We start from the raw sequence: 23,427 nt of genomic DNA on the forward strand, positions 1-23,427 counted from the left end.
CGGCCCTGACGGCATCCCTGCGCCTGCGCGCCCGGCGTGGGCCAGTGGTTGGAAAGCTCCCGGGTCTGGTCTTCACCTCGAGTCCCCGCCCTCTGCCTCCTTCCCCGCCCCTTCCCACCTCCGCTCTCCTCCTCCTCCCCCACTCCTTCCCACCTCCGCCCACTTGACGCGATGACGCACCGCAGGTTTGCGGACGTGGCGGCGGCGCACGGCCCGGAAGGCGGAGACGTTGGCGGCGGTGGCGGCAGAAGACAGGGGCAACCCAAAACGGAGGGTTGGTCATGAATTTGCCCAGGACAGGAGCCGCGGCGGCGGACCTGGCAGCCGGCTCCTTGTTGTGTCCCCGCTGCTAACAGAACAGGTAAAGATGGCGGCGAGAGATGGGAGGTGTCCTGGTCCTGACCTGTGGGATCGGGCCCCGGCTGCGCCCTCGCTGGAGATGGCGGGGAGTCCTCGGCCGCAGGTGTAGCCGGGGCGGCCGGGCAGGGCTCGGATCCCGGCCTGCATGGACGAGACCCCGAGGCAGGGGAGGCCTTCCCCACTGAAGCCCCTCGTTACACTCTTGGGGAAACTGAGGCTCAGAGGAAGGACTCCTACCTGCCAGTTGCCCAGATCAACGCATTTACAACCTAAGCACTGTATTTTCCCCACTTACTATTTTGTTGAATAAATGTTGACGGCTTCTTGTCCGCACCGTCCAAGTGTGATGGTGTAACAGAAAAATCCGAGATCATTGCAGGGAATAAACAGGGGAAAACAGGGAAATAAAAATAAAAAGAACAAGAACAAAAAAACCCTGGGTGTGTGGAATGGAGAGGGAGGGAACTTAAGTTTTAAAAACTGAATTGGCCCTGGCGGGTACAGTCGCTGTGATGCTATCGCAATGCTGAACTAGCTTGTGCCCTATGGCCCTTTTATTGCTCTCTCCTTAAGGAAAGGCAAAGCCAAACACCGAACAATAATTACTACAAAATTAAGGTGTTTGGGAAACCATTTTCAGTTACTGAGTGAGCCTTAACAACGTGTCCATTCGTAACTTTTGGGACTTTTTGTAATCTAGATAGCATGCAGAGTTTTTCCAGTTTTCTTACGAGGGGATTCCTGCTTTTTTCCTACTCTAATAATTAAGACAGGTTGAAGAAAATTGAGCCAGATGACTTGAATACAGTGTACTTTCTAAACTCTGTATAGTTGACTTAGATAATTATCTGCTTGGGCCAGAGTCTAGCTTTCCACTTGACTGGAGGCGCAACCAATTCTTGATTATTCAAAAACAGTATCTAGTTTGTGGTTTTCTGCTGCCTTCATTTCGTTACACAAGAGAGTGAAAAGATAGTGAGATGAAGTTCTAGTCTTTAACTATTATTTAGCATTGTACCATGGAGAAGGTTTGATAGAAATATGTGAAATGGCTTTGGGCATTGCTCAGTGAATTGCAGCTGTTCTAAGCCAGTTTGGGATTCTAAGAACAAATTATTAGTGGGGAAATGTCTAAATGGGTCCCTATAGGCACATGTAAATTGCTGTTAATTTTAAGTGGTTCTTTTTTTTTTTTCCTTCAAGATTTTATTTATTTATTTGGCAGAGATCACAAGTAGGTAGAGAGGCAGGCAGAGAGAGTGGTAAGCAGGCTCTCTGCTGAGCAGAGAGCTGGATGATGCAGGGCTGATCCCAGGATTCTGGGATCATGACCTGAGCCAAGGCAGAGGCTTTAACCCACTGAGCCAACCAGGCACCCCTTAAGTGGTTCTTTTTTTTTTTTTTTAAAGATTTTATTTATTTATTTGATAGACAGAGATCACAAGTAGGCAAAGAGGCAGGCAGAGAGAGAGGGAGGAAGGGAAGCAAGCTCCCCACAGAGCAGAGCGCCCAATGTGGGACTTGATTCTAGGACCCTGGGATCATGACACTAGCCGAAGGCAGAGGCTTTAACCCACTGAGCCACCCAGGCATCCCTAAGTGGTTCTTTTAAAAACATGGACCCCTTCTGAGAACAGGAAAACAAATATTCCCCCCAGAAAAATGTACGTAAGTATAAAATTTTGCCTACGACTCCACAGAATTCAAGACATTTCCTAAACTAAAAACGCAAGATAGTAAAGACGTGGTTAAGTAGAAATAAAACTATTATCTATTTTAGGTGAAGCTGAGATACTTTTTCATTTCTCTGAGAATTAAAAATAAAGCATCCTTAATTTATCATGCTATTAAAACAAGATTAATCTTTGAACTTCTTAGAGTTGTGACTTGGTTAGAACTCCAAGAAGGAATAGGTGTGACCAGGACTTCAAAACTGCTTTAGAGATGTAAACTGGATAGCTTTCTTTAATTTGGTGGCTGTGAATTTAGGAATCACAATACATGTTACTAAATAGTAGCACCCTAGGGGGTGGGGATGGGTGAAAGAGTCAGCTTAATATATAGTTACTAGTTAGGTGTGTTATCCTACTAGAAAAACTCTTGAGTTTCTAAAGCATTGCAAGTGTTGCTGTAGAGCAGGGTCAAAAACTGGTTTTCACCCCCACCCCAAAAAAACTGTTTTTCAGAGGTTATATTCAATGATATGAGATAGTTCATATATTATGTCCGTATGTACCTACACACAGAACGCAATCTCTTGTCATCCATATTACAAATTCAGACTTTGGGGAATTTATGTTTGTTTTCTCTTTTTCACTTGGTATTTGTCTGTAGTATTTACAACTGAGCTAAGTCCTTCTTTAAGGCACCTTTTGAGGGACACCTAGGTGGCTCAGTCAGTTAAGCCGAGTGCCTTCTGCTGAGGTCATGATCCCAGGGTTCTGGGATTGAGTTTTGCTTCGGGCTCCTTGTTCACTTTTCCCTCTGCCTGTTGCCCCCCCTGCTTATGTGCTTTCTCTCTCTGATAAATAAAATCTTAACAAAAAACAAAAAACCATTTAAGTTTGCTTTCTGTGACACAGTATTTTGATGGTTTCTTCCTCTTGTGAATATCCCTTTCTTGCTTCTTTGCAGGCTGATTTTCCTTCATTCAAAATACCAAATATAGCAGTTCTTCAAGGCTCAGTCTTAGCCCCTTCTTATGTATACTTTCTTTAGGTAATCTCATCTATACCCACACAATTTCAGTTTCTACTTAACACATATGAGCCATGCATTACGGTAGGGAGGTGGGGAGGTCGGGAAGTACGGAGGTAGTACAAAAGATACTCCAATCCCACATGCACTTAAAATTCAGAACAAGCCGAATATTTGGGTTCACTAAAGTGTTGTATTTGTACATATAAAATATGTACAATTCATAGTTCTGATAGAGTCAAAGTATATATTTTTAATACATGATAACAAAATTATTTCCTAATTTTATTCACATGCTCAGAATAAGTGGAGCTTCATTTTTTGACTTTAAAAAGATAGCAATTTACTTTTGCAAAAATGTTTATCACCCCCATATTTTGTAATATATGGTTTATAAAAATGGATTACCTCTTCCAGATTTGTTAATTGCACTTCAACATCTGTAAAACTTCAACCTAAATATTGAAATACCTAAAATCATTTTTTTAAAGTGTCCTGAATATAAGATTCATGTAACTTGGGTGAATGGCTCAGGTACATTCCAAAGTTTTCTTCTTTTCTCCTCAGATTTTGACATGGCAGGGAGACATCAGAATCGTAGTTTTCCTCTTCCAGGAGTTCATTCAAGTGGACAAGTACATGCATTTGGAAATTGTACAGACAGTGATGTGTTGGAGGAGGATGCTGAAGTTTATGAGCTTCGATCCAGAGGAAAAGAGAAAATCCGAAGAAGTACATCAAGAGATAGACTTGATGACATTATAGTTTTAACAAAAGATATACAGGAAGGCGATACTTTAAATGCAATAGCCCTTCAGTACTGTTGTACGGTAAGTTTTCATTTGATTTTGCATAATACTATCCAGAATAATTCGTTCATTAGCACAAATTGAAACAAGTTCTGTACTCTTTTATCTTCTTTTTCCCTTTCTTTCCATAGAAATCTGTATTTATGTTCGTAGCTGTTAACTTTTTACACTTTAAAGTGAATTTCTGTGTATTTCTAAATCAATGATTCTGTTGTCAGTATTGAAAAACACCCATATGTGTTATGTTTTCTCCTTACTCAAGTTGTAAGAAAATATAGAAATACATAAGGAAAAGTTTTTCTCTGCCTCTGCTTCCTGAAATAACACAGTTTGGTGTTTCTTCCCATATCTTTTTTGTGCTTATAAAAACACTATACATACGGGGTAATTGGGGTGATCACCCTTGTTTATTGGGCTTTTAAAAACTGGTTTAGGGGCTCCTGGGTAGCTCAGATGGTTGAACATCTGCCTTCGGCTCAGGTCATAATCTCCAGATTGGGATTGAGCTTCACTTTGGGCTCCTGCTCATAGGGAGTCTGCTTCTCCCTTTCCCTCTGTCTCTGCTTGTGTGCTCTCTGGTCTCTATCTCTCTCTCAATGCATAGATAAAATCTTAAAAAGTAAATAAAAAAAAATAAAAAAAATTTGTTTATACTATGTCTATTACTCAAGTTGCCTTTTTCATTTTCTTGTATATTATGGACATCCCTCAGTGTCTTATAGATCTAACTCATTATTTTATGTAGCTATATAGTATTGCATAGTGTAGAAGTGTCATAATTATTAAGCTGTTCTCCGATCACATAGTCACGATTTTCTCCCGTGTTTTGAATTGTGTGGTGAATATCATCACAACTATATCTTTAAATTAAATGGTGGTACCTTTATTTCTGTGAATAGATTCCCAAAAGTATGATTGATAAATAGAAGGAAAGGTATTATTTTTAATTTTAATAATATTAAACTGTTTGAACCTTTTTTTATATCTGTATCATTATGTCCATCTTGCATCCTTAGCATGTAATGTTTTCATGTAAACACATGGATCCGGAAACTGTTGGAACATTTTTTCAAACTTTTTGTCCACATACTTCCTGTAGAATTTTGTAATGTATGTATCGTGTTATCTCCTGGCACATTTTAAAGTGAGCTTAAATATTTCCTAATGACTTAAAGGATATAATTTCCAGAATGTTGTCAATGTTGATATTTAAAAATATGACTGTTAAAATACTGTTTATATGCACTAAAAGAAAAAAAGATTTATTTATTTTAGAGCTTGCGACTGGGGGGAGGGGTTGAGGGAAAGGGAGAACCTTCACACTTGCTGCTGAGTACGGATGGAGCCCGAAGCTGGACATGGGGCTCTGTCTCATGACCCATGAGATCATGACCTGAGCCAAAACCAAGAGTCAGATGTTCAGCTGACTGAGCCACCCAGGCACCCCTATATGCACTTTTTTAATAGCATGAAATTTTTATCATCCCTTTTTCTCCTTGATTAATATTTTTACCCTCCCCCCACAATCTTTCATAATGTTCTGTATTTTTATACTTGAAAGCCCTTTATTGGTTACCTATTATAATCCTCTGTAACAGAAACATACATATTATAAATTTATTTATACAAATATATGTAAATTTATATTGAATTTTAAAAAATTTCCTGTGACCATGAAGTTTTGTGTTATTTTTCTCTGAATACAGTAATTACAGAACTTCAGTTGATTAAAACAGATATGACCATTTTTTAAAATTTAATAATGTAGTTTATTAAAATGCATTTCTTGGTGAGGGAAGAAGAGCTGGATATTTTTTTTTTGCAAGTTGTTCAAGTATGGCAACACTACTTTTTATTAGGTCATAGTAGACCTGACTTCATTTTTTAGTGTATATAACCATGTGAATACATGTTTGTAGAGAAGTTGCAGAATGTGCTTTAGAAAGTTGATAGAAAACAATCAAGATTTAAAAATTAGGAGCAAAGCTAAAATATCAAGGTGGACGTCCAAGAGAGGAGTGTGGTCCGGTAGCTTCATTAGAGAAAGACTTGGGTTTTCCTTTAATGAACCTGGTAAATTGTCTTAGAAAAGGAGAAATTTGAAATGCCATATGAATGATTAAAAATAGGTCATATTTCCAATGAGGTGAAAAGGAAAAAGTATATGACTATATCAGTATATGAGGAGAAAGGTATACCATAGTGATGTGGAAGGAGCAAACAAGGGGAACAACATGAAATTTTTATAGGTGTTCCAGAGACTGATGGGAAGAAGCACATTGAGCTAATAGAGAAAAAGTTTGGTCTTTTTAGTAAGTACACTATTATAAAGTTTTAAGGAATGCTGTAGAATGGTAGGCAAACCTACTGGTGAGTTGGAGGGGACCCAACAATAAAGAGGTTAGTGGAATAATTCAAGTGAGGAAGATCAGGGCTTAGACTAAAATATGTGCAGTAAGACTGGAGAAGTTTACAGAAAATCATTTGGGTATTCTACAAGATGTATTAATGGATTCCTCATTTATTTATTTATTATTATTATTTTTAAAGATTTTATTTGTTCATTTGACAGAGATCACAAGTAGGCATTTAGGCAGGCAGAGAGAGGGAGGGAAGCAGGCTCCCCGCTGAGCAGAGAGCCCAATGGGGGGCTCGATCCCAGGACCCTGGGATCATGACCTGAGCCGAAGGCAGAGGCATTAACCCACGTAATCACCCGGGTTCCCCAAATTCCTCATTTAAAATGAAGAATGACGAAAGGGTGGTTAGCTTAACATTAGAGGAAGGCAGGCATTATCCGCAGTAGGGAAGACTAATATAATAGAATTAGGGAGTTAAGTGCTCTGTTTTACCAGGAGTTCAACCAACAAAAAAGGATGAACCTTACAAAGGATTTATCACTTAAAAAATTGAGTACTTAGTGCTGTATTCCTCTTATAAATAGTTTTTAAAATTACTAAAAATATGCTAGTCATAAAACAGTGACAAGAGGACAGAAAGTCCAAGGTTGGAATCCTAATGCTATCAAGAAAGTTAGTATAAAAGAAAATGTAGGGATATTTAGAGTGAGAACCTAGGTAGACTACTAAACCTTGGAAGCCTGGTTCAGAAAGAGTATGGAGTAGTTATTAGTCAGAATAGACAGTACTGAACAAATGAACATTTAAAGAGAATAGGGTCAGACTTGGGTTTGTCAATCAATCTTCATTTGCTTTAAGAAAAACACAGTCTTGAGGTAGTAAAATTTGAAAGCATCCTTTTTCTTTACTGTCTCATCTAGTTACTCCTTAGTCCTCTCTCTATTCTCCTCCCACACATACACTTCCAGGGAATTGATTTTTCCAGGAATTCTTATTCTTCAGTGGACTTGATTGGGAATCTGCAGTTGATCAGCTCACACTTCCTCCTAAATACCCTCTTTGTTTGACTTCCTTGATTTTGCATCTTTCTGCTAGTGATATTTCTGCTAGTGATATTTAATTATACTAAATATATTAAATATAACTATTAAATGTTATAGCTGTTATAACACACCATATATTGCTATTTTAAATGTTCATGTGTTTTAATTAATCTTTACAAAACCCTATATGGTAGGTTGTGTTAACTACTGTCATTTTACATATGTGGATATTGAATTGCAGAAAGGTTAAACAACTTGTCCCATATCAAAAAGCTAGAAAGTTGTCAGAACTGTCCTTCAGACCCAGACAGTCCATACTTTAAATCACCATCATATATTGCTTTCTTGGCCACTCTTTCTTCTTTTTCTTTTTTTTATTTTTATTTAAAAAAAATTTTTTTTAAAGATTTTATTTATTTATTTGACAGAGATCACAAGGAGGCAGAGAGGCAGGGAGAGAGAGAGGGGGAAGCAGGCTCCCACTAAGCAGAGAACCCAATGCGGAGCTCGATCCCAGGAACCCGGGATCATGACCTGAGCTGAAGGCAGAGGCTTTAACCCACTGAGCCACCCAGGTGCCCCTCTTTTTTTTTTTTTTTTTTTTTAAATTTTATTTAATAGTAATTTCCGGGGGCACCTGGGTGGCTCAGTTGTTGGGGTTCTGCCTTTGGCTCAGGTCATGATCCCAGGATCCCAGGGATTGAGCCCAACATTGGGCTCCCTGCTCAGTGGGGAGCCTACTTCTCCCTCTCCTACTCCCCCCTGCTTGTGTTCCCTCTCTTTGCTGTGTCTCTCTTTCTCTGTCAAATAAATAAATAAAATCTTCTAAAAAAAATTTAAAAAATGTAATCTCTCTACCCAACATGGGGCTTGAACTCAACCCCGAGATGAAGTCGCACGCTTTCCTGATTAAACCAGCCAGACACCCTTAGCCACTCTTTCTTAATCTCTTTTGTAGATTTCTCTTACTCAATATACCCCTCAAACGTTGTCATTTCTCAAGAGATCTTCCATGTGTCACCTTTTTCTTCCAGTCTTTTTTAGTGAATCTGTCTACTCTTGTGACTTCAGTTACCGTTTTTGCTGGTAATTCGTGAATCTATATTTTGAGTTCATTCTTCCAGATTTCAGACATATCTATTAACTCCCTGTTGGATGCCTTCCACTTAGATATTTCAGTCACCTCAAAGTCAACGTGTATAAAATCTGTGTTTATTCTCTTTCTCCCTCCAGAGTGTTCCATATCTTAGTAAATGGCATCATTAACCATAGAGTTGGCCAAGACAGAAAAGTTTTATCCTAGACTAAGTACTTTGCCTCTCTGACATCAGTCAGGTGATAAATGATCAGAGCTTAGGTTAAAGCATTGACGGAAGTCATGAATGGGACTAATTACTTAAAGGTGGTGGGAGAGCCTATCATAATTGGTAATCTGAGGAACACTCCCATGCTCTCCCTCTTGACAGTGGCAGATGGATAGGATATACAGATAAGGTGAGAACCATATAATATATGGGGAAAGCTTATAAATAATGACCAATCTTGGGGGTAATTGACAATGCATGAACACTGAGAAGTTTGGGAAAAATGTCACCAGAAGACAAAGGAAGATTAAATTATGTTATCAATTCTAAGATGCATGTTTTTTCACACATTTTAACATCTTTGAAATTAGAATGGTGGTATCCTCAATATTTGGTGTTTCCCCCCCCCCCCAATATATAAAATAATGACACATCTTAGAGTGGATGGCATCTGAGTTTTGATAAAATGTGGTAATTTTAGTTGGGTAAGTTGACATTTGCCTACACTTGAACTGCTAGACTGGAAGAAAGAACATAAATATTTGTAATTGTTCCTTCCCAAATTGTTTACAAACAATAGAAAGTGTGATATTCGTGCATGATGTACAAAGAGAAATATCAAAGGATCCCAGAATCTACTTAAATACCTAGGATTACTGTTAATAATACATGGGTGATAGTAAGAAGTAATTAGTGATTTCCCAAGACCCGTAGATCAAAAGTGATGTAGAACTGTTAACCACAAAATAAAATCTGGGTGTGATAACTTAATACTGCTAATAATTAAGCTCCACTTTCTTTTTTCCCTTCCAAAAGTAACTGGGATGAATGACTATTGTTACCTCTATTTTGATGGAGAATTCAGATGAATGTTGCTTTTTTGTTTGTTTGTTTCTTAACAGGTAGCGGATATCAAGAGGGTTAACAATCTCATCAGCGATCAAGACTTTTTTGCCCTTAGGTCTATTAAAATTCCAGTTAAAAAGTTTAGTTCATTGACTGAAACACTTTATCCTCCAAAAGGAAGACAGGCTTTACGTCCTTCATCTGTTCAGTATGTTCCAGAACAACAGGAAATTTTGCTAGCTAATGATTCTCTTTCTTCCACTGAGTCAGCTGATAACTTTTTAAAAGAAGTAGATCGAGACATAGAACAAATAGTAAAATGTACAGACACTAAAAGAGAGAACCTTAATGAGGTAGTATCTGCTTTAACAGCACAACAAATACGTTTTGAACCTGATAACAAAAACACTCAACGTAAGGATCCTTATTATGGAGCGGACTGGGGAATAGGGTGGTGGACAGCTGTAGTGATAATGTTGATAGTAGGTATAATAACGCCGGTATTTTATTTGCTGTATTATGAAATTTTAGCTAAAGTGGATGTAAGTCACCATTCAACAGTGGATTCTTCACATTTGCATTCAGGAGTGACACCCCCATCATCACAACAGAGAGAAGTAGAAAATGGAATTGGTCCAACTAAAGGAATACCCTTTGGCCAACATGATCATAAACTATATCGTCAAGATTCTCAGTCACCTGCTGCTCAACACAAAACATAGCAGTTGGCTCATAATTGCAGTGTTAATGATCATGTATATCTGGCGTGTGGTGAATCAGTTATATTCAATAACCACTTTAAAGGCAGAAGTTAGGGAGACTGAAGATGCTTTTGTTTTTCACCCTTTTTTTTGAAGCCAGTTACAAGTAGATTGAGTATAAATTCCTACACTTGCTAGTTGTTGATATTGAAAGCTGTAAATCTATATCTGTTGTATCAATGCTTAAAGCAAAAATGAATTTAAATATGGGTCTAGGAAGTTCTTAACTCAGAAAATGCATCATTTTTCTTATTCAAGCCTGGTTATGTTTAAATTTTATTTTTCAAATTATTTTTTGGTTTAAAGTTACTAATTTTAAATATATTAAGCAAAATAAAATTTATAAGCCCCCCCAGAATAATGTTTTGCAGTTAGGAAGTTGCCATTTGGTCACTAGAACACTGGATTAGGTCAAGACCTAAAAGTAATCTTTGTCTCTTAAAGTTCTCTGCCTCTGCTTCTGTGATTATAATTGCTTCTGTTATTTGAAAGCACTTTTGTAATTCTTTAAAGAAAAGTGTTATATGAGTTAGCATTATTTAGGAAATAAATCCTTACATACTGTGATAAGTTGTTGCTGTGTTATATGCAGTAACATGCCTTAATTACATTTAATGCCTTATAATATTACTTTATGTAAGCTAATACAAGTTTTAGAATTAAAATTAAGGATTATTTCTGATGGTCTAGTGGGATTCATAGGCCCTATAAATTCGTCTCCATCTTCACTATCAAGGAAAACTTCATAGGGTTAAAACAGATTTTCACTGGCTGCTTCTGGTCTGTTGGAGAAAGGGTTCATTAAGCCAAAGCAAAGGTGCAAGAGACCTTTTGCATTAACAATAACAGACAAATTATTTATTGATCTGTTAACCTACATTTTTCAAAGAGGAAATGTCCAACTTAGACCGTTTTTTCCCTCTGAACATAGCATCACATTGGGGAAACAGAAGCCACAGGTGTGTCGATCAGTTGAAAGGGCTTGATAGTGCTACTTTGTAAGATTTGTTGGGGATCAGACATAGTCTGGCTAAATAAGGATCATTTACATACTGATTTCCATCATTTAATTTCTTCAAGTATGTATTTTAAAAATGTAACCAAATGATTCATTAGAAGAAAGTTTGGTGGAGTCTGGATTGCCTGTTTTGTGTATAATAAAGTGTGTACCTTAAGTTATATAATACCACCTCATTTTCTGGGCATTATTTCCTAATTTTTAATGTTTCAGGTTTTAACTGGTCATTTTATATTTCCAACTCCAATACTGATTTTAAAAAAAGGGGTGAATAAGTACATATGGTAAATGAAGTTTCATGTACTTTCAGGAGCAAAGTATCATAAAAAAAAAAAAAAAAAAGGACAAAGAAGTCAAGCATTAAAGCCCTTGCATGTATTAGAGGGCCTTAGACAATTTTTGGAAAGTGTTAATATGGAAGTTATAGCAAAATCTTTTGTTGAATAACTTTTAGATTGGAATTTTAAAAATTGTTTTAATGTGCCTTGGCATCTTGAAGAAAAAAAGTGTATGATCTAATTTATGTTCAGTGTTAACTTGGTCAGTTTACATTGTATTTATTATGCTTGCTGAAAAATCAAGTTTTAGGGAAGAAAAATGGATTGGATTATTTTAGGGTAGAATGAAGAACTTTGTTTACATCAAATTGATGAAATTACAGAGTCAGTGATTCCTTTTTGCTAGTGCTGCTTTGAAATTGTGATAGATCTGATTTCCCAAATAAGTAACTTAAAGTAGTGAAGTGTACTATGTACTTGATTAAAAACCATTTGGTCTTGCAGCCTGTCCCTGTTTCGCGAAGGAAATATATCCTTATGACACAATCAGGCAGTTTCCTTTTTCTATATATTTGAATCCTATATAATTCTATATATGTCATATATATAGAATTTTAGATTCTAATCTTTAATGGTCATTTAAAAAAAGAATTCCTAAGCATTTAATAGATCTAGAATAATTTTACCTTTTAAAAAGTACTAATACACATCAAAATTTGTAGGAAATAATTGCTTTGTAAAACTTAATGAGTTACTTGATATTATGGATTTAAATTGTGTTGAAATCCTTATTTGAATTTACTTGGATGCTTTACATTAGAAGGCACATATGTTATATATATGCTAACAATTGTGAATCACTGCATTTGGTTCACTTAAAAACTTGGGAATTGTAAGTGAAGAAAAATCTGCTATTTTTTGGGCAGTTTTTTTTTTTTTAAGGCTGGCTACAAATGGTTAAGTTGTTTTGAACTATTGAATGCCATTAAAAATTTTTGCCATTCTACTAGAAAATTATGAGATTCACCTCTTCAAAAGATAGGTTAAAATGGATCATACAAAGTCTGATGACCATATTATAATTAGAAAGAAGACTAATGTTAAATGAGCTTTTCCGAAGGACTTTTTGTGTTTTTTAAAGCTTTTCTTTTTCTGGACTCTGCTTGCTTGTTCAGCAAGCATTCCTAAATGAACCACTACTTACTAAATTAGTTCTTAAGGTATCTACTTCTAAAATTACCTACTTGAGAATATGAAGAATGTTTCAGAAATATCATGAAGCAAGGATCCAGTCAGAGCGTTACAGGGTAAACGTGGGTTTTTAGAAGTCTGTGTTTAACAGGTGCATTATGATGGGTAGCATTCTTATTTTGAATTACAACAGCATTGCTCAGGAAATCAGTATTTTTCTTCCACGTATGTGCATATTGCACTGTTAGATCATAGAACTATCTGAATGCTTTATTTAATTCTTTTTATGTATGCAGATACTATAAATCTTTTGTATAATGTATTTTATACAAAGGCAAAATGGAATTGTAGAACATTGTTAGCATGAACATCTGTAAAACTGGTTTTTAAAACTTTTTGCCCTTATTTTTCATGTTTTAAAAGATATGCAAAATGTAATAAAGTTTCTATTTTATTATTCAGTCTAAAATGGAAGCTGGTGAATTAATTGAATAAAACAAATGTTTTCTCCTCTTCTATCAAACTCTTTGATGTAGACATACTGTGTAAGGTAGATAGAATTGCCAAAGGTTTACCAATTCATATTTCCCCCTGTTATACAGAAATAAAATCCACTGAGTTATTTATAGGACATAAATGATAACAAATGTCAGATGGGTGTCCTTTGGATGTACTTCGGTAACAGGGAAGAAGACTTTAAAAGGCACGGTCCATGGCTGCTTAGCAAGCTGTGGGTCACATGTTCAGCACCATGACCTAAATGTAAATTTTATCATGAAACAGCCTTTCCACTTCAAGGATATTTTTCAAAATTAACCAGTAGCAAAAAGAACTGAAAAAGTTGTTTGAAGTTTTTTATTTAATGGAGGAATTTGTGATGTAATTATTTTTTCCCCCTAAAATTGTATTTAAGCTTACATTTTAATAAAAAGTTTTAACTAACTCCAGAGCCTTTAAGTATATTAAGGCAAAGCCATTGACACTGTACATTTTAATGTGGTGGGGGTAGAAAGGTTAACAAAATCTTCCAAATTTCTTAATATTCTCTTGTATCCACTGTCAGTCCACGACAGCAGTGGTCTCACTAATACTACACTAACTGCCAAATCTCTTCATTTGTTAACATGACTTTATTAATCACCTAGCGTTTTCTTTTGTGGGTTTGTTTATTAAGAATACTTGGTAACTGTCATACTTGCTCAATAAATAGTTATTTCACTACATAAAATCTGTATTAACAAATCTTTTCTCATACATTTAAGTAGGTTCAAAATAAACCATGTTTATATAAAACAAAAGGACACAAAATTGTTTTGTAAGAATTTAATGTGTAAACAGGAAAATAAGCATTATAGCAACAAAACAGTGTGACCTATTAATACAGCAATTTTAAAGACATTTCACCAACAAGTACTTTTTTATATACAGGAGGCTACCTCGGCATTGAAGTTTACCTTCTTACGGAATAACTAACTTCACAGTCTCAGATTTTAAGCCAGATGGACAAGATTCATGCTGGTAAAGCAACCTGCAAATACTCCCTGTCCTCACAGTTAGTCTACTTTCAACTTATAAAAAGAGGAATACAGTGCACTTAAGGCAGATGGCTGGGGGCTTCTGAAGCAAATCCCTGCCCAAAGGGGCTGTCTTACCATCTGCGGACTAAAACTGGAGGCAAAACTGAAAGCTAGGAAAATAAATACTTGTATCTTAAGTGCATCTGACCAATTCACAGGGTCATCTGCAGAGTTAAACTGAAGCAGGTAAACAGAACCGTTGAGATCAGATTTCTATAAATTAAATGGTATTTGGCTAAAGTATTAAGGAGGTGAGAGAATAAAATATCAATGTTTTATTCAACAATCCTAAGTGACTATTTGCCCATTACAACTAGAACCTTTAAGTCTAGTAGGTTGCAGTTTTAACATGGACTTTCTTTTGTTTTCCATTTAGAATGTTTAAAATTTCCTAGAAACTTATTTCAACAAATAATTCACATTCGATGGGCACACTGAACTAACAATGGTCTTTACACTCACCTTGAATAATCTGAGGAAGTATTAAAATTGAAAGTGATGTTTTTCCTGAGAAAGTCATGTTTCAAAATGGCACAAGACATAAATTTTCTTCAGTCCTTCCCTCCAGAACATAAGATGGGAAAATCAGTAAAAATAGTTTGTGAGGACAACATGCTTGTTTTTCAAAACTGCTTGTTTTCAGTCACTTAACGAAGCTACCAGTTTTCAGAGGGTGAGAACCAAGTTTAAGAAGTGATCATTTCTGTAAGGTATGAATGAATACACACGGCAAATTTCGGTTAGTGTGTAAGCAATTTTTATAGGAAGTAGTGTACGGGTGGAGAAACTAAGGCACAGAAAACTTAACCAAGCTCATTTTCAAGGTTGAGTCTATAGTGAAGGTAGAAACAGAATCTAGGGCTTTGATTCTCAAGGTTAGAAGGTAATGGGACTATTTTCCCAAAGGGGAAAAATAATCTTCTTTGTTCTTTTTGGTAGAGAATATTAAGAAATCGTTTAAAAATATACAGTATTAATTCCCTTGAAAATCTTTGGCATTTGTGTGTGTTTGGATGCTGGGGGGTCTAGGTATTTACTCTGCCAAGATATTAAAAGTCAGAGGAGCCAGTTTTTAATCAAAACAAAAAAGATTAATCTTAACTTTAAAATGACCTGAGTTTTATTCTGCACTGTTCTATAAATCAATTGGATAACTGAGTCCTGTGAAATTTAACAATGGCCATGACAACTTACAGATTTTGTACATATGCATTCTGCAGTAAGATTTATACGACTAGAACTTTCTCTATACTTTTGTAAAGTACAAAATTAGATATCTAATTTTTCATAAGCCCAACTATTCAAAGATCAAACTTAACAACAGTGAGATGATTATATGTTAAATGGTATTGAGTTGGCTCCAAATTCGAGTATTTTTTAGTATTCATTCCAGGTTTTTGTACGGGCTGAGATGTGACCGGGAAATTCATGAAGTTCAGAGTGGCATTTTTCCCTGTATGTTTTTGATCACAAAACTTCTAATCTCATAAAATATGCAATTGTAAGAGCTCCAGTAGGGTTTTGTAGTCATGATGCAGCACAGAACAGACCATGCAAAAGAAAAAGATAAAACTATTTTCAAGTTTCTTTGTTTTTAAAGTGCTCTTTGTGCAGTATTATTACATCAACTTCCAGACTAGAGAAATTCACTATAATGATGAGTAATAGTTTTACAACAGATTGAGTTCCATAAGAGTAATTTGTTCAAGTATGAATACATAGATTAAAAAATGCAAAAACTCTGGGCACACTGAAATCCCAGTGATAGAAGAGAAATCCACTTGAATACATAAGACGGATGACAGGGGTGTTGAGAAGGAAATGTCAGAGTATCAGAGACTGATTGGTAAGGTAAGTAGTATGTAAACTCAAAGTGGTTCTGAGTATTTCGACAGCAAGTATCTGCCCAGCAAAAGAGGAACAAAAATATAATATTCCTTAATCAGAAATAGAAAACAAGTCTGTCCAAATGTTCAGAAGTGGTATCATCAAGATATTTTTGGAGAAATTTCCTAGCTAATAGGTTGCTTCATCCATGTTGTCGTCACTGTCTGCACCAAAATCATCTCCATCTTCAAAGTATGAATTAATGTAGTCATTTTCCTAAGTGAAATGATATATTCCTCAGTAAACATTAAAATAAGTGAGTAGTAAGATCATTATTAAACAATATAATGTAGGCTGTCCCTTTAAGTTTCTAAATATCAAGTAATAAGAAAACATAGCAGGCTTTTGAAAAGTCTCTGCACTTTCATCTGCTTAAAAATTACATTAGTTTTTCATTCCCATCTACCTGTGCTGCTTTCCACAAGACCATCACCTCCTATAATTTTCAGGCACCAACTAGTTAAGAGAAAATGAAGGAATGTCCATGACACTTCAGTAGAATGATACACTGAATTCATTACACCTCAGGAGGACGATTTATGGTTTAGTTACCTATACCACTAAACACTCCAAACAAATGTACAGACACTCAAGAAACAAAGCCAATTTACATTAACATTCATTAAACTACACCAGAACTGAGGTTTTCAGTCATGGTGTGTAACAGAGCATAAGTAGAGGGATTTTTGCTTCTGGCCAAAAAACAAGCTCGAAGATACAAAATGAAACCTAGAAAATGCCATATTCCATCTAGGGCCCCTCAGTTTCCTTGAGATTAAGAGTAATTAAGTTCCTGGGAACATTTCAATTATCAAGACTGGGGAAGACTCTTATTCATGTAAATGATTCCCGATATTTCTGTGCTTTCTGTCAAAAATTTAAAAATCCATTTTGGATATGGATTAAAAGATATTTAAGAGAGTTATTAACTAAGTGCAGTGTATGGGATATATTTGGATTTTGACTGGGATGAACAATAAAATTTTTTAAGACAATAAAAAATATTTGAATATTGGGGGCACCTGGGTGGCTCAGTGGGTTAAGCCTCTGTCTTCAGCAGGGAGCCTGCTTCCTTTTCTCTCTGCCTGCCTCTCTGCCTACTTGGGATCTCTGTCTGTCAAATAAATAAAATCTTTTAAAAAATTTGAATATTGGCTTAATATTTGATGATATTAAGGAAATATTTCATTATGTTAGGTATAATAATAATATTGTCATGTTGATAAAGGGCCCTTATTCTTTAGTACATACTGAAATATTTGTGGGATGAAATGATACAATGCCTGGGATTTGCTTTGTAACAATCCAAGGTGGATGGGACATGGAAGTCAGGGGATAGGAATGGATTGGATGAATGAATGAGTGGTTGAAAGAATGGCTATACATTGATGATTGTTAAAGCTGTTTGATAAGTCCATGGGTGTTTATTTTACTTATCACTAGATTTTTTTACTTCATTGAAATCTACCATCAAAAAATTAATCTCTACATCTCCACCCTCTATAGCAAGAGTTATGATAAAGTAAGAAGTAGAGACGATTCTCAGAAGAAGGTCATCTGGATGTCAGCTTTTTTAGTACCTGCATGGTGGGATTTTTTTCTTTTTACATATAAATTTATATAAATAATGCAAGATAACTTGTAATAGTCAGATACAGATTTTAATACTTTGTCTTCCCTGACACTGTAAGTTTCTGTATCCAGTAAGTTTCCATAGCATCCCCAGGAAGATGGCCTGGTTTCTCTAGTGCCAAGAAATCCAGTAACATCTGGAAGCCTGGCTGAAGCCTTGGGACTAGTGTACAGGGGAGGGGTGCATGGTCGAGAGTTCAAATGAGACCACTTTGTAAATGAGTTGGAAGGGATACTTCACTATTCCAAAGTCAAGCATATGCAACTTTTCCTTTATTTATTTATTTATTTTAAGATTTTATTTATTTATTTGACAGAGAGAAATCACGAGTAGATGGAGAGGCAGGCAGAGAGAGAGAGAGAGGGAAGCAGGCTCCCTGCTGAGCAGAGAGCCGGATGCAGGACTCGATCCCAGGACCCTGAGATCATGACCTGAGCCGAAGGCAGCGGCTTAACCCACTGAGCCACCCAGGCGCCCCCAACTTCTGCTTTAGACACGAACACTTCCAAGTACATTCAGTGATTTACCTTGGGTAATTTTGTGATGTTAATAGTCTTGAAACAGGTACAAAGTGAGAACCTGTTGAAACTGATGGCTTAAGTGGTCCTTGGCTTTCATTTGAACCCTTGCTTTTTCCTTTAATTATAATATTCAAAAGACTGAAGAAAAGGTCTGTGTTTCTTTAATTTGACAGAGGTGTTACCTAGATAATCTGCTCCATTTACTCTTCAAAAACAATGCTTATCAAACCCTCAATATGCCAAGTTAATTAACATGAATTTTTCATTAATTAATTGCTAAAAAGCACCAAGAGTAAGACTTTAAGTCTAGAAAGTCTTTAACTGAGCTCCCCTCTTCATCCCTCACCCAGACTCATATTCAAAACATGTATCCTTTCTCTACTAAAGTGGAAAGTTGTTTGGTTTTTTTTTAATGATATGTATTTATATAAACTGTGTTTAGTACTCTGCTAAGGCCCAACACAGAATTACTAGAATCTTGATGTTTGCTATTATTAGGGATGATCTTAATTTCAACAGAGTTCACCTCAAGCAGACTTTATAAAGAGAGCATTCCAAAAGCTAGTCTTGTCTAGGAAACAGAACACTACTCACTCAAAGATAATAGCACGCCACGATCTCCAAGACCAGTTGTGATACCAAAAATGTCTTCAGATATTACCAACTATACCTTGGAGGGCAAAATCACCACTGGTTCATAGCAACAAGCTTTCAAGCATGATTTAACCACAGTTCCTTTCAATCCAAGCAACTGAGCTTTCTAAAATACAAGTATGATAAAACTATCCCACTGCTTTAACCCTTCAAAGGGTACCCGGAGCACTCAGGATAAAGTCATATTGCTCAGCCTGGTATTTAATATTTGTCTTCAGCTTTGTCTCTCCATGTCCCCTACTCGAACTCTCTAGTCCCGTCATTTTGACTTACCTGGTCAATTACACGATTAGCGCTACACACTCATTACCCGCAAGCCTTCTCCACCCACTTTCCTTTATTTGCAAATCTCCTCCAGTCCATTTCTCATCTTGATCTGATTAAGTCTTCAGATTGTCTTCTTTGAGATACCTTTTTTCACATCACTAAAATGGAGTTTGGTGCCCCTCTTATGTACCCTTATGGCATCCTGTACTGTATCACACCATAGTATTATTCAGTGTATTATAACTATCTCCTCTCTTGTGTGTCTCCCCACTACACCAATATCCTTGATGAGAGAACTGTATCCTATCTTGATATTCCCCTTGCCTAGTACAATTCCAAGCATATGCATGGCATACAATTACTGCATAGTGAATGAAAAAAAAAAAAAACAAGGACTAATAGGTATTTATAGGGCAACTAAAATTTTGGATAGGGATTGTAGAGAGAAAAGGAAATCCAGGGGAAGGAGTCTGAAGAATACTGACATTTAAAGATTAGAAAGAAGAGAACTCAAAACAGACCATGAAAAGGTACCAGAAACAGGAAAAAAACAAGAAGTGTTGTGTCCCCCAAACCAAGAAAAGCAACAATGTTTGCCTATGTCTTGGCATGCAGCACAATGCCTGGCATAGAGTTGATGCCATAATTGCCTTAAATTGTTGAATTTAAATAAAGGAAATAATACTTTAACAATGAAGTTGTGAGCAGTGTTAAATTTGCAGAAAAGTGAAATCAGGACTAAAATCTATCTATTGGTGAACTTGATGGCAATAATTTCCATAGCATACAGGTGGAAATCAGATGAAAAGAACTAAAGAGAGGAGGGTGGGGGAGCGAGCAAGTGAAGCCAGCTGAGCAGCTTTCCAAAAGATAGCAGGACACTTGGAAGGGAACATGGGGAACATACTTCATAATGAGAGATGAACATGTTCTAATGCATGAATGGAAGAGATGAGTAGGAAGAGACTGAAAATATGAAAATGGAAAGGACATAAGGATGATGGACCCCCAAAAGGAAGGACAATTAACTCTAAATACAATGAAGACTATTTCTTTCACTAAAAAACAGGAGGAGGAGGAAAGACATTTAGTTTGAAGGCAGAGGACATGAAATCAAGGGAATGTCTTCTTGATAGCTTCATTCTCTGTATAAAGAAGTTATTAACTGCTAAGAGTGAAAGGAAAAGATGACAAGGAGAGGGATTAAAAAAAAAGAGAGAGAGATGACCTAAAATAATTGCTGTAGACAGATGATAAGAGAAACACAGAGAACGTGTCATTCAGCAAAAAGGGGCTAGTGAATGTTGCTTTAGGAGCATCAGTTTCTGGGATTCCTCAGAAAAGCTCAACAGGTGGTTTGGAGGGAAAAGGGGAGACAGTGGAACTGATCGAAGGTTACCTTGATCTCAAGTGTGTGCTGGGAGCATACAGGAAGACAGTAATGTCAAGAAAGCAGTTAAAGGGTAAGCAAGGATCTAGGCCCTTGAGGAAGAAAGATTTAAGACAGGGAGTGAGTAAAGGGGAAATAGAGAATCAGAGGTCTGGCAGTCTCAATCACATCAGAGTGCAGGAATAAAAAAGTGAATGATCTGCAAAGAAAGTTGGACACAATATGATATTTTTAATTTTAAAATGTTTAAAATTTATCTGAAAGAATAAAGAATACTCAGGAAAATTCTTCCCTAGAAATATCAAAAAATGAAAAGCTTCTATTAACTGGAACAGAAGAGTGATGGTTCAAAACTAGGTCTCAGATATACATCTAAGCAGAAGTGGCAATCTAATAGCTGATACAAGGGAATTGCAAATCAACGAAGAAAGCAAATTATTTAATAAATGCAGTTAGTAGCTGGCCAGCCATTTGGAAATAGATAAAAATGGATCCAAACCTCTCTCTTTACACCAATATAAATTCCAAAACAATCCAAAATTTAATGTAAATGAATTAAAGTATATAATAAAGACTTAGGAGATACAGCACTTTCAGATAAAGAAAAGATTTAGCGTCATGTGGGAAGCTGAAATGGAGTGAAGACAAAGTTCACTGCCATGGAGAAGAAACTCCCAGCCTAGGGTTACTGCATGAGGTACCTACTAAGTCCCAAAGAGGCTGTGGCCAACAAAGTTACCCTACTCAAAAGCACCCTGATAGGCTCTAGCTTATTTTGAAATGCACCATGTTTCTAGAAGTCAGAAATCCCAAATCCAAACCACTAAGTCGTAACTCAGATACTGGAGGTTAGATCATACCTATTCTCTGCCAGGGTCCACACACACTTCGAGGTTTGAAACGCGATGTATGGCAGGGGTTTCCTCTTCAGACCCTAAATGACTAAGTCCTTAATTACAGTAATGGCAGATTTAAAATTTTATGTAGATAAACCTTCAACTAAACTGATTGATTTGCTTCACTTGTGGCCTCCCACTTACAAAGTTGCCTGTCAAGTTCCTCGTACCTCCCAGATTCAGTTTGTTATCTTGATTTCAATGTTAAAGTCATTCTCTTGATACTAAGGAACTGATACCAGTGATGATGACATACCCTTCGTTCCCATCGACTTGGTTCTGGTTTGTTATTTTGACTGTATAGCACATATCTGACTCCTCAGTAGAGAACCCTTAATAAAGTTCCTAAGTTTACCTCTTCTTGCTCTTCTTCATCATACTCCTCTTGTTCTGCAGCGTCATCGTCGTCCTCCTCATCGCCTTCTTTACTCTTCTCTTTGCCGCCTTCTTTCTCTTCGTTTTCCTCATCTGATTTTTCACCATCACCTCTCTTTTCCAGCTCCTGGTATAAAGGAACCTCATTAATTTAAGTGGAACCCACTAGACTTTGACATCCCTGCTCAGCTTCAAGAAAACACAGTTACCCATCACCTTATTCTAATTCTCCAGGCCACTACCTAGGAAACTTTGAGTTCGCTCAACAAAGGAAGAACTCTCTGTCCTGTCATTATACTAGTGTTTTCACTGAGTTTCTAACTTCATAACTGGGTCTCAGGGATGGCTTGATATCAGCTCTAAGCACAATGCTTTATTCTCACGATTTCTGTCTTACCTTTTTTTTTTTTTTTTAAGATTTTATTTATTTATTTGACAGAGAGAGAGAGAGAGAGAGAGGTCACAAGTAGGCAGAGAGGGGGCAGGGGGAAGCAGGCTCCCTGCCCAGCAGAGAGCCCGATGCAAGCCTGGATCCCAGGACTCTGAGATCATGACCTGAGCCAAAAGCAGAGGCTTAATTAACCCACTGAGCCACCCAGGCGCCCTTACCTCCTTCTAACACACTGAATTGATTGAGTTCATAGAGAGAAGCTTTCAGAAGGCTATTTTGTTATCTTTCCAACATAAAAGGAGAAAAGAGAATGTAATGGCAACGTTTCAAAAATGTCTACATTGTATGTGTGTATGTATATATGTATTTATTTAAAAAGTAAGCACTATGCCCAACATGGGATTTGAACTCACCACCCTGACATCAAGAGTCGTATGCTCTACCAACTGAGCCAGCCAGGTGACCCTATGTTAATACTCAAAATTAAAGCACAGGATCACTTGAGCTAAGATAGGATTGTTCTTAAACAATAAACAGAACATGAATTTCTATAGCTGCAAATGCTCCATCCTATTATATTTGCTTTGCAGATTACACATAAAGAGAAAACACATTTTGTATTTGGAGTGACTACAATTTAGTTATTCCTTTACTGGCTCTTAAATACTTATTTTAAAAATCCTTTTAATTATATTCAAGTTTGAATTTAAGGAAATCAAAGGCAATAAAAACACTACATGAGAAAGATTCAATTTCTTTTTTTTTTTATTTAAGATTTTATTTATTTATTTGACAGACAGAGATCACAAGTAGGCAGAGAGGCAGGCAGAGAGAGAGAGAGGAGGAAGCAGGCTCCCCACCAAGGAGAGAGCCTGATTCGGGGCTCGATCCCAGGACGCTGGGATCATGACTTGAGCCGATGGCAGAGGCTTTAACCCTCTGAGCCACCCAGGCACCCCGGAAAGATTCAATTTCTAATCAAAATTTAAGTTCTGGGGCACCTGGGTGGCTCAGCTTGTTAAGTATCTGCTGTTGGCTCAGGTCATGATCCCAGAATCCTGGGATCCAGCCCTGTGTCGGGCTCCCTGCTCAGTTTCTCTCTCTCCCTCTCCCTCTGCCTGCTCTGTGTGTGTGTGTGTGTGTGTGTGTGTGTGTGTGTGTGTGTCTCT

At 36.9% G+C, this 23,427-nt stretch overlaps 2 protein-coding genes across 4 annotated transcripts in view; one reads left to right on the forward strand and one right to left on the reverse strand.

Moving 5' to 3' along the window:
- POLR3G (RNA polymerase III subunit G) overlaps positions 1 to 23,427 on the reverse strand; it is a 72,250-nt gene that overhangs the window by 11,917 nt on the left and 36,906 nt on the right. For 2 of the 3 annotated variants that reach the window (XM_044265748.1, XM_044265740.1), the window contains exons 7-8: positions 21,848 to 21,994; positions 13,976 to 16,347 (exon numbers count right to left, since the gene is read on the reverse strand). In XM_044265748.1, the coding sequence (XP_044121683.1) occupies positions 16,261 to 16,347; positions 21,848 to 21,994 (234 nt within the window). In that variant the 3' untranslated portion in view covers positions 13,976 to 16,260. Of the gene's footprint in view, positions 1 to 13,975; positions 16,348 to 21,847; positions 21,995 to 23,427 lie in introns of those variants that run through there. The other variant, XM_044265756.1, reaches the window with a different exon arrangement.
- On the forward strand, positions 216 to 13,517 carry LYSMD3 (LysM domain containing 3). The gene is made up of 3 exons (XM_044265711.1): positions 216 to 361; positions 3,625 to 3,887; positions 9,476 to 13,517. Exons 2-3 carry the CDS (start codon positions 3,633 to 3,635, stop codon positions 10,139 to 10,141), a joined length of 921 nt encoding a protein of 306 aa, XP_044121646.1. The 5' UTR covers positions 216 to 361; positions 3,625 to 3,632; the 3' UTR covers positions 10,142 to 13,517.

This window comes from Neovison vison, chromosome 1, assembly GCF_020171115.1.
Source record: "Neovison vison isolate M4711 chromosome 1, ASM_NN_V1, whole genome shotgun sequence".
NCBI lineage: Eukaryota > Metazoa > Chordata > Mammalia > Carnivora > Mustelidae > Neogale > Neogale vison.